We start from the raw sequence: 15,000 nt of genomic DNA on the forward strand, positions 1-15,000 counted from the left end.
GTCGTTGTTTTTACAACTTTTTATATCAAATGTCATTGTTTTTACGATATTTTGTATCAAATGTCACTTATTTTACGACATTTTGTATCCAATGTCATTATTTTTATGACATTTGTTCATAAATGTCAAGAAATTTATTTTTTTCCGACATTTATTTCAAATATCACTAAATAAATATCGTCGTATCCTCACTTTCTTGTAGTGTGTATGGAGCTTGAGTGTTGGCCAGTCAAGAAATCTTATGTCCAGAAGATGAAAGTAACGGAAATGAGGTTGTTGAGACGGATACGGTCATACCAGGATTGATAAGATTAGAAATGAAGATATTCAGGACAAGGTAGGAGTAGCCTCAATGGAGGAGAAAATGCGAGAAGCGAGGCTTAGGTGGTTTAGGCATGTGAAGAAGAGAAGCACAGATCTGTGAGAGGTTGGTCTGAAGAGGGGTAGAGGTAGGTCAAAAAATTAAATATTGGGGAGAGGTAATTAGGCAGGACCTGGCGTTGCTTCAACACACTGAGGACATGACCATTGATAGGAAGGTGTGGAGGTCGGAATTAGGGTAGAATATTTATAAGTATAGTCGAGTGTGTGTCTTCCTCATACTAGTTGTATTAATAGTTAGCATTGTATTTGGTTTTTGGTAATCTTTATTACTCCATATTTTCTTATTATCTTGATGTTGATAATGCTTGTTCTCTTATTATCTTGCCGTTGTTGCTGCTTGTTTTCTTATTATCTTGCTGTTGTTATTGCTGGTTGATACTGCTTTCTTTTTTCTTTCCTTGAGTCGGGGGTCTATCGGAAGCAACGTCTCTACCCTCAAGGCAGAGGTAATGTCTACGTACACACTACCCTTCCCAAACCGCACTCATAGGATTATATTGGGTTTTGCTGTTGTTGTTGTTGGCGGCGGTGGTAGTGGTGTTTTTTATAGAAATTCTTTCTAAAACATATAAGTATCAAATGGTTTCAACAAAGTATGCAACTTTACAGTTGCTACGGGATGGACCAAGTCACAAAACCCCACAAGTACACGCCCACACGCCCGTCACCTAGCATGTGCGTCACTTAAAATAGTAGATTGATACGAAATTCGGGGTTTCATACCCTCATGACTAGATTTACAATCGTTACTTACCTCAAACCGATCAAATCTCTACCCCGCAATGCTCTTGCCTCTCGACTCGGCCTCCAAATGCTCCAAATCTATTCACAATCAGTATAATACTATCAATATACGCTAATGGAATGAATTCCATAAGAAAAGCTTCAAAATTAGACCAAAACCCAAAATTGGCTCAAAATTCGCCTGTGGGGCCCACGTCTCGGAACCCGACAAAAGTTACAAAATCCGAAAGCCCATTCAACCACGAGTCTACCCATATCAATTTTACCAAAATCCGACCTCAACTCGACCCTCAAATCTACAAATCTTATTTCCAAATTTCTAAGTTCCAATCTCTGATTTACACCTCAAAATTATGTAATCTAGTCGGATTATTCGATGATAATTCAATATTATGGAGTAGAAATGATCACAAGGGACTTGCCTCAAGTTTTCCTTGAAAATATATCAAAAATCGCCTCTCCTCAAGCTCCAATTTGTCAAAAATGATAAATGGGACGAAGTCCCCATTTTTTATAATTCTGCCCAAACAACCTCGGTTCTGCCTCGATCTTGACCTTCGATCTTGGCCTTCGATCCTGGTCCTCGATCCTGGCCCTCGATCCTGGTTTTAGATCCTAGGCCTTCGATCTTGGTTCTCGATCCTAGGCCTTCGATCATGTCTTCGACCCGGCCTTCAACCGTGACCCTCGACTCTGGGCTCAATTATGGCTTCGATCGTGGCCCTCTACCCTGAGATCGATTTTCTGGGCTCGATTCTGAGAGATTTCTGGGCTCGAATCTGGCAGAAGAAATTTCCAACAGAAGGAAATTGCAGCAGCTGTTGTAGTTCAATTTTTGATCCGTTAACCATCCGAAACTCACTCGAGGCCCTCGGGACCTCAACCAAATATACCAACAAGTCCTAAAATATCATACGGACTTAGTCGAATCCTCAAATCACCTCAAACAACACTAAAACCATGAATTACACCCCAATTCAAGCCTAATGAACTTTGAAATTTCTAATTTCTACAAACAACTCCGGAACCTATCAAATCACGTCCGATTGACCTCAAATTTTATACACAAGTCCTAAATGATATAACAGAGGTATTTCAATTTTCAAAATCGGATTTCGACCCCTATATCAAAAAGTCAACCCCCCGGTCAAACTTATCAAAAATAAAACTTCCGACATTTCAAGCCTAATTCCTCTACGGACTTCCAAATAATATTTTAGACACGTTTTTAAGCCCAAAATTACCATACGGAGCTATTGGAATCATCAAAAATTCAAATCTAAGGTCGTTTACACATAGGTCCATATCCGATCCACTTTTCTAACTTAAAATTTTCAATTATGAGACTAAGTGTCTCATTTTACTCCGAGTTCCTTCCGAACTCGAACCAACTAACCCGATATAACATAATATAGCTGAATAACACAAAAAGAAGTAGGAATGCAGAAAATGGGGTTATAACTCTCGAAACGACCGGCCGGGTCGTTACATAGTCTTAAAATTCTCTTAATATCCATCTATCAAATTTAAGTTACAAATGCGGTAAATTTTTCATTTTTAGTTCTAAATGTCACTAAATTGTACTTTATTGTGATTTAAGATCAAAATCAAAACTATTATTTTTGTTATCGTTTTTTACACTATTTTGTCGTTATTGTTATGTCAATATTTTAAACAAACTTTTTATCAACATTTACTATCACTAATTAAATATAAAAAATGACTTTTTTTCTTGTACAAAGTACGATTTAACAATTAAAAAATATAGTAAAATTTCCAACATTAGATGTAAATATTGTTAGTTACCAATTACTAATATGATATTTAAAATATAAGTCATAATTTTTCGACATTTTGTATCAAATGTCGTTGTTTTTACAAGTTTTTATATCAAATGTCATTATTTTTACGATATTTTGTATCAAATGTCACTTATTTTATGACATTTTGTATCCAATATCATTATTTTTATGACATTTGTTCATAAATGTCAAGAAATTCATTTTTTCCCGATATTTATTTCAAATGTCATTAAATAAATGTCGTCGTATCCTCACTTTCTTGTAGTGTGTATGGAGCAGAGTGTTGGCCAGTCAAGAAATCTTATGTCCAGAAGATGAAAGTAACGGAAATAAGGTTGTTGAGACGGATATGCGGTCATACCAGGATTGATAAGATTAGAAATGAAGATATTCAGGACAAGGTAGGAGTAGCCTCAATGGAGGAGAAAATGCGAGAAGCGAGGCTTAGGTGGTTTAGGCATGTGAAGAAGAGAAGCACAGATCTGTGAGAGGTTGGTCTGAAGAGGGATAGAGGTAGGTCAAAGAATTAAATATTGGGGAGAGGTAATTAGGCAGGACCTGGCGTTGCTTCAACTCACTGAGGACATGACCATTGATAGGAAGGTGTGGAGGTCGGAATTAGGGTAGAATGTTTGTAAGTATAGTCGAGTGTGTGTCTTCCTCATACCAGCTGTATTAATAGTTAGCCTTGTATTTGGTTTTTGGTAATCTTTATTACTCCATATTTTCTTATTATCTTGATGTTGATAATGCTTGTTCTCTTATTATCTTGCCGTTGTTACTGCTTGTTTTCTTATTATCTTGCTGTTGTTATTGCTGGTTGATACTGCTCTCTTTTTTCTTTTCTTGAGTCGGGGGTCTATCGGAAGCAACCTCTCTACCCTCAAGGCAGAGGTAATGTCTACGTACACACTACATTTCCCAAACCGCACTCGTAGGATTATATTGGGTTTTGCTGTTGTTGTTGTTGGCGGCGGCGGCGGTGGTAGTGGTGTTTTTTATATTCCTTAATAGAGACAACAACATTTTTTCCTTTTGTGAATAAAATCGAACGAATGGATAGGTATTTTATTATAAGTAATATCAATATGGTCCGATCCTTCCTGGAACTCCGCGCATGACGAGAGTTTAGTGCACCGGACTGCCTTTTTTTTTAACATCAGTATAATAAGATCATTACGTGCAACATCTATCTTAATCTGCATGGATCCGAAGAGCTCTATGTTAAATATTCAAACTACCTACGCTGACAGACCTTAATAGTAACATCAGCAAGTTGTCATAAACAATAATTATTTTAAAAACTTGGTATAGTAATTTGATATCAGAAACACATTAACCTTACTAATCTTAATTCGTGCTGTGCTGCATATGACCCACTAAGAACAAGTGTTCCAAAAGTCATACCGAGATTTGTCTTACCTAGTTAACATGAGATTTGTGGCCTTTGGAGGACAACTAGATTTCGAAGGAATATGGGCTTGGTCCAATCTCATTTCAAAGGCCCATTTCTATTGCCCAAGAAATTCAATATGGGCCATGAGTTGAGATTTAATTTTATTGATTTATTTTTGTTAAAAGTAAGCCCTACCAAAAACCCTAGGTCATGTTATATGGTGACTGAATATAAAAGCCTTATCAAGAACACCTTCCTTTTCTTCTCTGTTTTCAGCTACTACAGCGAAAGAGAGTAGAGAAAAAGATGGTGTCACTGAAATTACAGAAGCGGCTGGCCGCCAGCGTCCTCAAGTGTGGGAGGGGAAAAGTCTGGCTTGACCCTAATGAAGGCAACGAAATCTCCATGGCCAACTCCAGTATGTTTCTTCTTCTTCCTTTTATTTAAGATCTGCTTCCGACTTTGATTGTTTTAGTTTATTCCACTAAACCCTTTTAAGTTTTCTGTGAATTTTATCACTTAACTGTTTGTTGAATGAATATTCTTCGTGCTGTAGCGAATGGGTTACTTGATGTCTTATAATTCTTACATTCTTTTGTTGAATGGTTGTGTCGTCAACTGTTTGCTTAAAGTCAGAACGCGATGTAGAAAATGGTCCATAGTGGTGATTTAAACTAGTTTGGGACTAAATTAGTTATCCGACTATAGATAGATTTAGATAATTCCTAATAACCTTAATGTAGTATCGAATTGAGATGTACATGAAATAGAGGGGTATGGGTATACAGTATAGGGGATTTGATTAGCTGATATCAATTGATTTGGGATTGAGGATAATTCAAAGATTGATTGATAAATTAGAATTCTGGTCATATATGTGTGCTGCATAGGGTAAAGTTGCAAATGCGAGTGAGATGTTTTACATTTATTTGATTCTTCTTCATGGTCTAGCAGACAAATGGTTTTAACACGAGAAGAAGCTTTAACATATAGCTTGAGCTTAGCTGGTTTTTGAGCTCTTATTTTGTATTTCCTAGCTTTCCCATTGAAAGCCCTGATAAGCTCTAGCAGTGGAAGCATTTTTACTAAATGTATTGGTCACTACACAAATTGACTGCCTCTAAATCTCCTCATTTGCATTGAGTGCAGGGCAGAACATCAGAAAGTTGGTGAAAGATGGTTTCATCATCAGGAAACCAACAAAAATTCACTCAAGATCTCGTGCCCGCAGAATGAAGGAAGCCAAGAGGAAGGGTCGTCACTCTGGATATGGTACCTCCTAATCTTGACATTGGTTACTAGTTTATGTAATACTCTAGTAATTTATGTTTTCTGGTAGAAACGTTTGAATGACTTCTAATGTGTGTATTTAACCAAATTAATTTGTTTTCTTGATACTTCAAACTGAAAATTTATATGTGAAATCAACCTATGGAAGGTGGACTCAGTTAGAAAAATGGCTGATATTTGTTTGGAGGCATTCATAAAACAAAAAAAGAAATTATTTTGGAGGCAGTTGATACTCAATATATATAGTATTTTCTCAGGTAAGCGTAAGGGTACCAGGGAGGCTAGGTTGCCCACAAAGGTGCTGTGGATGAGGAGGATGAGGGTCCTCAGGCGTTTGCTTCGCAAGTACAGGGAGTCCAAAAAGATTGACAGGCACATGTATCATGACATGTACATGAAGGTGAAGGGTAATGTTTTCAAGAACAAGCGTGTCCTCATGGAAAACATTCACAAAACAAAGGCTGAAAAGGCTAGAGAGAAGACCTTGTCTGATCAATTTGAGGCCAGGAGGGCAAAGAACAAAGCCAGCAGGGAAAGGAAGTTTGCTAGGAGGGAGGAACGATTGGCACAGGTAACAACTTGAGCTTGATGTAAATTTACCTAAGCAATTCAGGCTCAGCACACTGTAGTGTTTGCTGTCCCCTGACTAGTAGTCTACATGTCACTATTTTACGATAACAGTAAATGAAATTGAGCTTGTTTTTTTTTATTCACAGGGACCAGGAGAGAGGCCAGCACAACCTGCAGCACCAGCAGCTTCAGCCCAGACTGCCCAGTAAGTTTATCACGGACTTGCTCTCAGTTTATCAAGGACTTTAAAACAAAATTTGATGAAACAAAATCTGATTAAAATTGTCCTTGTTGTAGGGGAGGATCCAAGAAGTCAAAGAAGTGAGGATGGAGGACTATAAGAAGGCTTGGTGCTATATCTACTTTTTGTTCTTGATATTATGGCAGTTTAGTATCTTTGATATGTTCCCTTTTTGGTTCATGTACTTTAAGAAACAATGTTTTACCTACATGAAGTTGAATAGATGCTTTGAAATTTTGATACATTATTCTCCTGTTGCACCCTTATTTCATATTCGGTTATGCGTTGGCCTTAGTTCATTACTCTGCATCAGATGGAATGCACTAGCTGAGCGCAGATATATTTGCAAGCAAATTCTGCTCTCCGCTACAAATTTGTTTGGATATTCAAGTATTAATGAAGTTCAAACTATAGCAATTCTTTAACACTAATTGTTACTTATCCTGTTAACTTAGAGTACGCATAAGTCCATTATCACGCAGTAGTCTATTTCAATTTTGAGAGTGCTTTAATCTGTTTGCAACAATGTAAGTTATATATTCTGTTAGTATATAGAATTTTACACTATAAATGTAAGTTAAACTATAGCAACAATGATTTGTTTTTATTTTCTAGGTTACAGTCTCGTACTTAATATAGACAATATCTGCTGACTGTTTTAAAGTAACTTGATTGTATACATTTATTTACAGTGTAAAATTGATGCAAGTTCATCAGTCATCGTGATGCTTAAACAAGCTGTTGCATCGGTTAAATATCCTTCCAAACCAAATAGGAAAAGAGAACCAAGAATCCATTGCTCTTATAACCTTGGAATCCCAATTCGAAATTATTCGCAAAGATCTAGGATTCTATTCGTACTGAAGGTTTATCAAAGTTTAAAGCATTTGATTCAATGCCTCGCTTATCAAGTCCTTGACATGATTGAGAAATCCAATAGGATTTTTGGAGTACTCATTGTTTTTGACATTTAGACTATAAATTTTATCGATTATATTTTCCATCATACAGCTTTAACGATTTAAGATTATCACTTAAAGTCGGTGCAGAATCCATTCAAGTGAGAAATGCAAAGATTATCGTCCAAATATGTACGAAATCGACAGAAATATTTTGATTCAACGAGTACTCTATGCATGATTATTACTTGTATATTGCCTCGACAAAAATATATATTTGATATTCAAGTTTTCACTTTTGAATGGAACTACTAAGCAGCACTAATCCCATCAGCTGCCGCAGTTTTTCAGAAGTAATAGTCATAAGAGCATTGTATGCCTATCAGATTGTTGTATAAAGCTCGCTATATAATTTCAATAGTGACATTTTCAAGATGCAAGCAATTTTCAGTCCTCTCGTTCAGGGCACTGAATTAAGTAGTTACATTGAGTCACTGTCATTGGAGCATTCAGAAGAGTGAATAAAACACAAATTCACAAATCCTGTTCTAGTCACCAATGTTGTCATTTACAAACTCCTTTGATAGCGTTGAACAGTCACAGCCATTCCACCATCATCTCCACGGAACTGTCTATACCTGAATAGATCATCACTACCTTGGTTCAACCTCCCTCTAGGGGCCATAGGTAGCAGAGGCAATGCGTTTGGATGGTTGCAGACTCCAAGTTTAACTACGAATGTTACAGTGGTTCCCTTCCCTAGGCCCTCACTTTCAATCCAAATGTTACCTTTCATAAGTTGAATAAATCTGCATCCACCCCGTTTCAAATGTCAAATGAGTGCATGCATAATGTGTACCAAGTCACACAAGACAGCATGCAAAACAACATATAAATAGCTGTACCAAAGAGATAAATGAGGGTAAAAGAGGATGTCTTGCTGCCTCTATAACATGGACACTAGGAAAAAATAATGCTACCAAATTTACAATTTCAAAACATACCGTCTGCAGATGGCAAGCCCCAGACCTTCCCCTCCACTACTCCGATTTGATGTATTTCGTGTCTCTGCAAATTTGGTGAATACGAATGGGATGTCTTGTGGGCTAATGCCACACCCAGAATCTCTAACCTACAAGAACATAAATCTGAAAAGGATTAATTTTCGAGTGAATGATAAAAATCTCTTTTTCTGATTGATATTCTGCTCAAGATGAAAATTTAGAACTGCAAAGAAATGGGAAAAAAAAGAAAAGAGAACCTTCAAACAAACCTCCCACAACCATAAAGTAAACTGAAACCAAAAAGGAGATACTGTCTGCAGGGCACGACCTATCTGAAGGAAAAAGTACATATATCTTCACTTTTGATAGAAAGAAATATTTGTTTAGTGATCAAAGAGGGTTTCGACTTGATTCCTAATTCTTTGCTGACTTTGGAACAGAGAACACAAACTTTTTGCCCATACTAGCTAGCAAATAAATCTGGAAGTGTGCATTTGTATGCAAATTACATTTCCTCAAGAAACACTGTACAACCATTTAGCCATGATAGAGGATAGAAATGCTCAACCTGGACGCGCAAATAAAACTGGCCATCACTTGGCATAGGGTACACTTCAGGAGGATGACAATCTCTCGCGTACTCTGGTTTAGCAACTGAAGCCTCAATTGAAATATGACCTTCTTTAGTGAACTTCACAGCATTTCCCGCCACATTTAAGAGAGTTTGAATAAGGCGTTTTGCGTCACCCACCGCAAGAATAGGTAAATCCAGAGCCAAAGCAAGAGTTATAGATAATTTCTTCAAAGAAGCAATTGGCTTTATCAAATTAACGGCCTGCAAATCAATGAAAAAAAAAGAATTCATACTACCTGTTTTCTAGAGGAAATCAGCATGTCACTTGTGTATGTTAGATATGCATAGGTTTGTGGTCATTTACCTCTCTTAAGATTCCATGAAGATTGAATGTTCCATTTTCTAGTTCAAGAATACCATCTTCAAGTCTGGAAAGATCTAGCACATCATTTATCAGTGTTGCCAGAAGATTGCTACTCTTCAGTATGGTCTCAATCATAACTCTCTGCTCTGGAGTTAAGTCTGTTTCTAAAAGCAGAGAGCACAAAGCAATAACTGCATGCATAGGTGTTCTCATTTCATGGTTCATCACAGCTAGGAAGTCGTTACGAGCGTGGATGGCCATCTCTGCTTCTTGCCGAGCTACATCCAAAGCAATATTCTGTTCCATGAGCTGATCATGGGCTCGCATGGACTCTTCTAAAATTGCAGCATGTGAAAGAGCGACAGCAACCTGATAAGCGATTGCACTTAAAATGAGAATTCTAATTCAAAAATGAAATAGACAAGTTCTAATTTGTGTTCATGAGAAAATGTATAGCAACCTTGTTCTGATAGGTTTGCTATTAAGCGATTGCACTTACTAACAGTAACCAAATTCTAATTAAGAAAAAAAGGGAGACATTAACTTTGGAAAGCAAGGGCAATGATTGAACGTTAAACCAGCATAAATTTAACACTCCCTCAATCCCAATTTATGTGGCACCGTTTGACTAGGCATGAAGTTTAAGTAAGAAAGGAAGACTTCTGAAACTTGTGGTTTAAAACAAGCCTTAATATTTGTGTGATTATAAATCATCTCACTAAGGGTAAACGAAATTTTTTAAAAGTTCAATTCTTTTCGAAAATAAAGAAAGGTGACATTCTCTTTAGGACAGACTAAAAAGGAAAGAATATCATATAAATTGGGACAGAGGGAGTAATGGAATAGAATCTAATTGACTTAAGAGAGTAGTTATTTCTGCACCTAAACATCCTTATCCACACTGCAATTAATGCATCCACCAGTGTAGACAAATTCCCTCGTGATGATTACAGAAAGAAACAATCATTCTAGAGTTTCCAAGTTATGCTCCACTATTCCTTTTTGTTTCAAAATAAATTAAAAAGAGGTAAGAAAAAGAAACAGAAACTCATCTCCTACCTCACTAAATCTCTTCGGTTTGTCTTCTTTCTTTCATCTCTCCATCTCTCTCTCTTGCAGAAACTATATCTTATGTGACTATCTTTAGTGATTTATCTACAGGCAACACTATCCTCACCTTGAACATTTATTTCGTGTACTGTTGAAGAATCTTTTTGTTGGTTAATCATCAATAAATTGGAGGGTGGAGTTCATTTTCACTGTATGCACTACCTATTCATTCTACGGATGCTTCAACAGTAAGTTGCAAGACACAAGGCTTCCAACATTAGAATTTCATTGACATAACCATACCAAAAACATTCTGGATAAAGAATTGGAAAGGAAAAAGTAATGGACCTAATCAAGAAGCGACACATAGTCCATGTGCACTCATTGGAAAGTAATAGCTACCAGCATTGTGCATATAGCATTACAAGTTTATAACAAACCATTAAGACAAGGATAATATAGTCCAAGCAAGTGAAATACATTAAAGATAGTGTGGATAAGTGTATCTTGAAGTGGAAATAGCTGCTCCAGTACATACAGTACAAACACTTTAGGGGTAGAATGAAGTAGTTGTGCAAAAATCGTTATCTTTTCCCATTTTGTGGTGGTCATTTGTCTTGATTCAGAAAGAATGAAAACCTTTATTCACCAATACTAACGCATAAAGTGTAATGTGAAAATGCCAGTTCTTAATTAGACTATTCTGAACTCTGATGCATCATTGACCTAATAACATGCCTGGAAACTAGCCATATTTAACCAGTGGTTAATAAGATAAAGGAAGTTAGCAATAGAACCTGATCTGCGACGACTTGCACAAGTTCTAACTCATGATCACGCCACTTTCTTAGGCCATTCATCGGGAGGATCAGAACCATCACTGCATAACTTCTAGCAGACAGTTCAGGCCAGTCATTAATATGAAAATTTGAGAGGTGTAGAAGAGGTACACGAACAGCAACTACTTCTGGTGGAATATATCTACCAGCAGTGTTCCTCATCCTTGCCAATGCATTTGTATGTGGAATCTGTATTGCTCCAGGGCTACTAAAAATCTCATTGATAATAGGAAGATTTATGGGCACAGTAGATCCCAGAGGTAATAGATTGTTGAGATTATGGGAAAGTTGCAAATTCAGGCCTCCTTGGCATGGCATCCACAAAGCACATTCTGCCAGGTCTAAGGTCCTACCTAGCTCCACAAGAGTAGTCTTCAGGATTGTGTGTCTGTCGAGTGTACTTCTTATCTCATGAGTCAACATTCTGACATGTCTGCCAGTTTCTTCTTGTCTTATTATTAGGCCCATTTCCTTGTCAAGCTCTTCAGCTCGAGCTTTCAAGAACAATTCTCGCGTTTTAACACTTAGCAAATCAGGAATAATGTGAACAAGCATCAAAGCTGTGATACAGGACACAGCAGCTGTTAAAATTTTTGCTATGGTCATAACCACAGCGACCGTCTTAGAGTGCATAAAGAATGTCCACAAGCTAATAAAATGAGTTGCTCCACAGAGAACAATAAAAGCGCCAAACTGCATGAGGACCCATCTGTATGGGAAGCATGCAGATTTGTGGACAAAATAAATAAGCTCCAGCGGAATGGAAAAATAGGCAAAGGCAATGAAAAAATCTGAAAGGTATTGGTATTTAACCAGCAGGTCATCATTTGGCAGTAGAGCCTCAATGCAATCACAGGATTCCATCATCTAGTTTCGTCCCGAAGAATCTGAAAAGCACAGAATGAGGAACATTTCTCCATAAATGGAAAAAACAGACAAATAAAACACAGACAAAAAATGCATACGCCATCATCCACACATCTTTATCATGTAGTGCACCCCTTTATTTATAGCAGCTTGATGAAAACAATGAATAAAGAGACATAACAAATGTAATAATGACATGCAGAAAGCAGGACAGGTTTTTGTTGGTTATTGCTTTTCCGAGTATTCGGGTGTTCCTAATCACTGCAACCAAAAGACCGATTGGTGTCTTTTATATTAACACTGGTTAGCAGTTTAAGGAAAGAATTTTATAAGCTTCCCAAGCTGTCACATTTTATTCTAAATAGAAATTTCTTGATCTTCAGAAGGACGAAATAACATTTTTGATTTTAATCCCCCACAGTTTCCAGGATATCATAGTGTTGGCATTTATTTAGAAGGCGATTCATAATTTAAAATGCTTTTTGGACAAGACATAATACGTTGTGAAAAGGTGTCATCCATTCTTAAAGGATACATATGTTCTTTGTGATAAGTTGTTTCCTGTCTTAAAGGATACACATATTCTTAAAAAGGTATGTTAGTTACTAGTTGAATTGTTGCTGTGTCAGCGAAAAAATCAAATCTTGTGTTTCCATGTCTTCATCTTTTTGATACTTCATATTGTTACTCTTTTCAGGAGTTCGTTTCTTCGTTCACTCTGAATTCCTAGACTAAGAGTTCTCCGAAACTTCTATTTGAGTGCACATTAGAAGATTCCTGAGTGATTCTTTGTATCTTAAGCGTGCCTCGAACAGGTTTTTCACATCCAACACTCTATCTCTTCTTTTAGACTAGTTAACTATTGTGTTTTGTTTGTTGATTAAATGTTCTTCTAAATGTTATCATCTCTAATATTTTTCGAAACACGTAGTAGTACGGAATGAAGAATAATAAGAAATTAAGTAGAGCACAGTGTCTTCTCCAACTCCAAGCTATTTTTGGCCGTTTGCTGTCTTAGGGTATTTCTCTAGAGGGAATGTTCCTCCATAATTCTTGTATTCACCTTCATTTCCATCATTATACATCTCCACTACCAAGGCAAAAATAAAAACAAGGCAAGAAAAGAAAAAGAAACAATAAGACCTTTTCTTTTTCCCAGAACTCTCCAAAAAGGATACCTGTTTGTTTTCTGATGATTAATCTGTCAAGTGGTAACTGTGGTTTTTCCAACCTCCACGAGGCCATAAGAGTATGCAGTGGCAGATGGAGGGTATAAGTAATGGGTTCAATTTCGACATGGAGTATAGATACGGAAAATCACTAAAGTTTCAAAAAATATAAAATTTTGAACTCATAATTTGAAATGTGTAAGGGTTTTCCAGTAAGAATCTAAAGGTCGAACCCATAAAATTTAAGCCGCGGATTCACCTACGAGAGTATGCAACTAAAAAATTTGGTTCATGCCAAAATAAATTTATATTCAATTTCAACTTTCTCTACAGTAATAGAGGCATAAATCCTAATAGCAAAATCATAATAGAATCAAACTCAGTTTTTATTTGTTGCTAATCTTAGCAACTATTAGCCCACAGATTTACAATGTCAACACCTAAATACACTAAAAAGAAACTTTAAAAGCTGAAAATAAAGCTACGGTTCACAGTTCAATATCGAATTCCAGCATTCCACTTAACAAAACATTAAAATTACCACACACACAAAAAAAAAAAAAAAAGGAGTAGGAGAAAAACCAGTGAATCTCGCAAAATTTCTGAAAATTCAGCAACTTCGCGTGCTCTTCCTCGCTTTTAAGATGCTATATGTGCTTTTTAAGATGCTATATGTGCTGCTGCGACACATATGCTGTATCGCAGCACATTTTCATTTTTATTTTTTTGATTTATGCACGACCTACGATATGAAATCAGATCAGGCACAGTATTCTTCTTACTTTTAGCGGAGAAAACAATGAGGAAAAAGGACAAATATGTGAAAGAGGATTACAGTTGGAAAATGCGGGATCTGAGTAGCTACTTCTCACTGAACTACTACTACTCCATGTATGTTTTTTGGTTTGTGTATTTGCGAGTTTCCATGAATTGGAGCTGTTTTTTGTGCTTCGGTCGCCATTGAATTTTCCTTTTGGTTTTCTCTGATAATGCTCTGGATTTTTTGTTTGTTTTGGAATTTTGGATTTGAGAGGTGATTATCGAGAAGAGGCCCAACTAAAAGTGTTAAGTAAAGTGGAGGGAAGTAATTAAAGGAAAAGTCATCGGAATCACGCTTCTGACGTGAAGAGTTAAATACACACGTGTACAATGTTTTTTTCTTTTTATTTCTCTTTTTGTCATAATTTGAATCTTAAATTAGTTTTCATTTAAGGTGGTCAATGAATGGTAATCGGCTCGTCAAAATTGTTGAATATAAAAAAATTTAGAGGGATTTCTTACCCATCTTATTAGATGTTCAGTGAAAAATTAAATATAATCCGTTACTCTTTTAAACTATTTAAGTAACTTCATTACTTTCCCATTGATTATTATATTTGGAAAACAAAAAAACTCATTAACGATAAATTTAGGCACGGGTTAGGAGCCTTATTACATGCAGCCCCCCTTTGTCTGGATTTGGGATTATTGACTTTTGTTTCTTTAGCGGTTGAAGTGGGGCCCCGTCCTTTCCTTCTTTCACTTTTTTTGTTTTTTCAGAAAAAGGCAAAGGTTAGACGTAATACCATTTGCGACAACCTCAATCAAACCACTTGCCCCTCGAATTTGAAATTCCATTTTTAATATATTAAATAATTCCTACTTGTACTACTTGTGGTAAAAAAACATATACATAAATAGGCAAAGGTTAGACCTAGTGGATCGGGTTGGTTCGATTTTGATATTTTTATTAAAATCAAATCAAATTAACTATATCGGTTTGGATTGATTCGGTTTTGTCAGAGTTTTCGAGTTTTTTTGTTACACG

At 36.5% G+C, this 15,000-nt stretch overlaps 2 protein-coding genes across 5 annotated transcripts; one reads left to right on the forward strand and one right to left on the reverse strand.

Moving 5' to 3' along the window:
- Window positions 1-4,574: 4,574 nt before the first annotated feature.
- On the forward strand, window positions 4,575-6,671 carry LOC107794637 (large ribosomal subunit protein eL19y). Its single transcript, XM_016617149.2, has 5 exons — window positions 4,575-4,744; window positions 5,476-5,598; window positions 5,874-6,187; window positions 6,333-6,391; window positions 6,484-6,671. The coding sequence occupies exons 1-5, from the start codon at window positions 4,633-4,635 to the stop codon at window positions 6,509-6,511; spliced, it is 636 nt and encodes a 211-aa protein (XP_016472635.1). The 5' UTR covers window positions 4,575-4,632; the 3' UTR covers window positions 6,512-6,671.
- Window positions 6,672-7,713: 1,042 nt separating this feature from the next.
- On the reverse strand, window positions 7,714-14,251 carry LOC107794639 (probable ethylene response sensor 1). 4 transcript variants are annotated; one of them, XM_016617151.2, is made up of 7 exons: window positions 14,029-14,251; window positions 13,776-13,935; window positions 11,116-12,044; window positions 9,269-9,637; window positions 8,899-9,165; window positions 8,331-8,458; window positions 7,714-8,135 (listed from the first exon to the last, which is right to left on the reverse strand). In XM_016617151.2, the coding sequence occupies exons 3-7, from the start codon at window positions 12,022-12,024 to the stop codon at window positions 7,895-7,897; spliced, it is 1,914 nt and encodes a 637-aa protein (XP_016472637.1). In that variant the 5' UTR covers window positions 12,025-12,044; window positions 13,776-13,935; window positions 14,029-14,251; the 3' UTR covers window positions 7,714-7,894.
- Between the last annotated feature and the right edge of the window lie 749 nt (window positions 14,252-15,000).

This window comes from Nicotiana tabacum, chromosome 19 (assembly GCF_000715075.1).
Source record: "Nicotiana tabacum cultivar K326 chromosome 19, ASM71507v2, whole genome shotgun sequence".
Lineage (NCBI taxonomy): Eukaryota > Viridiplantae > Streptophyta > Magnoliopsida > Solanales > Solanaceae > Nicotiana > Nicotiana tabacum.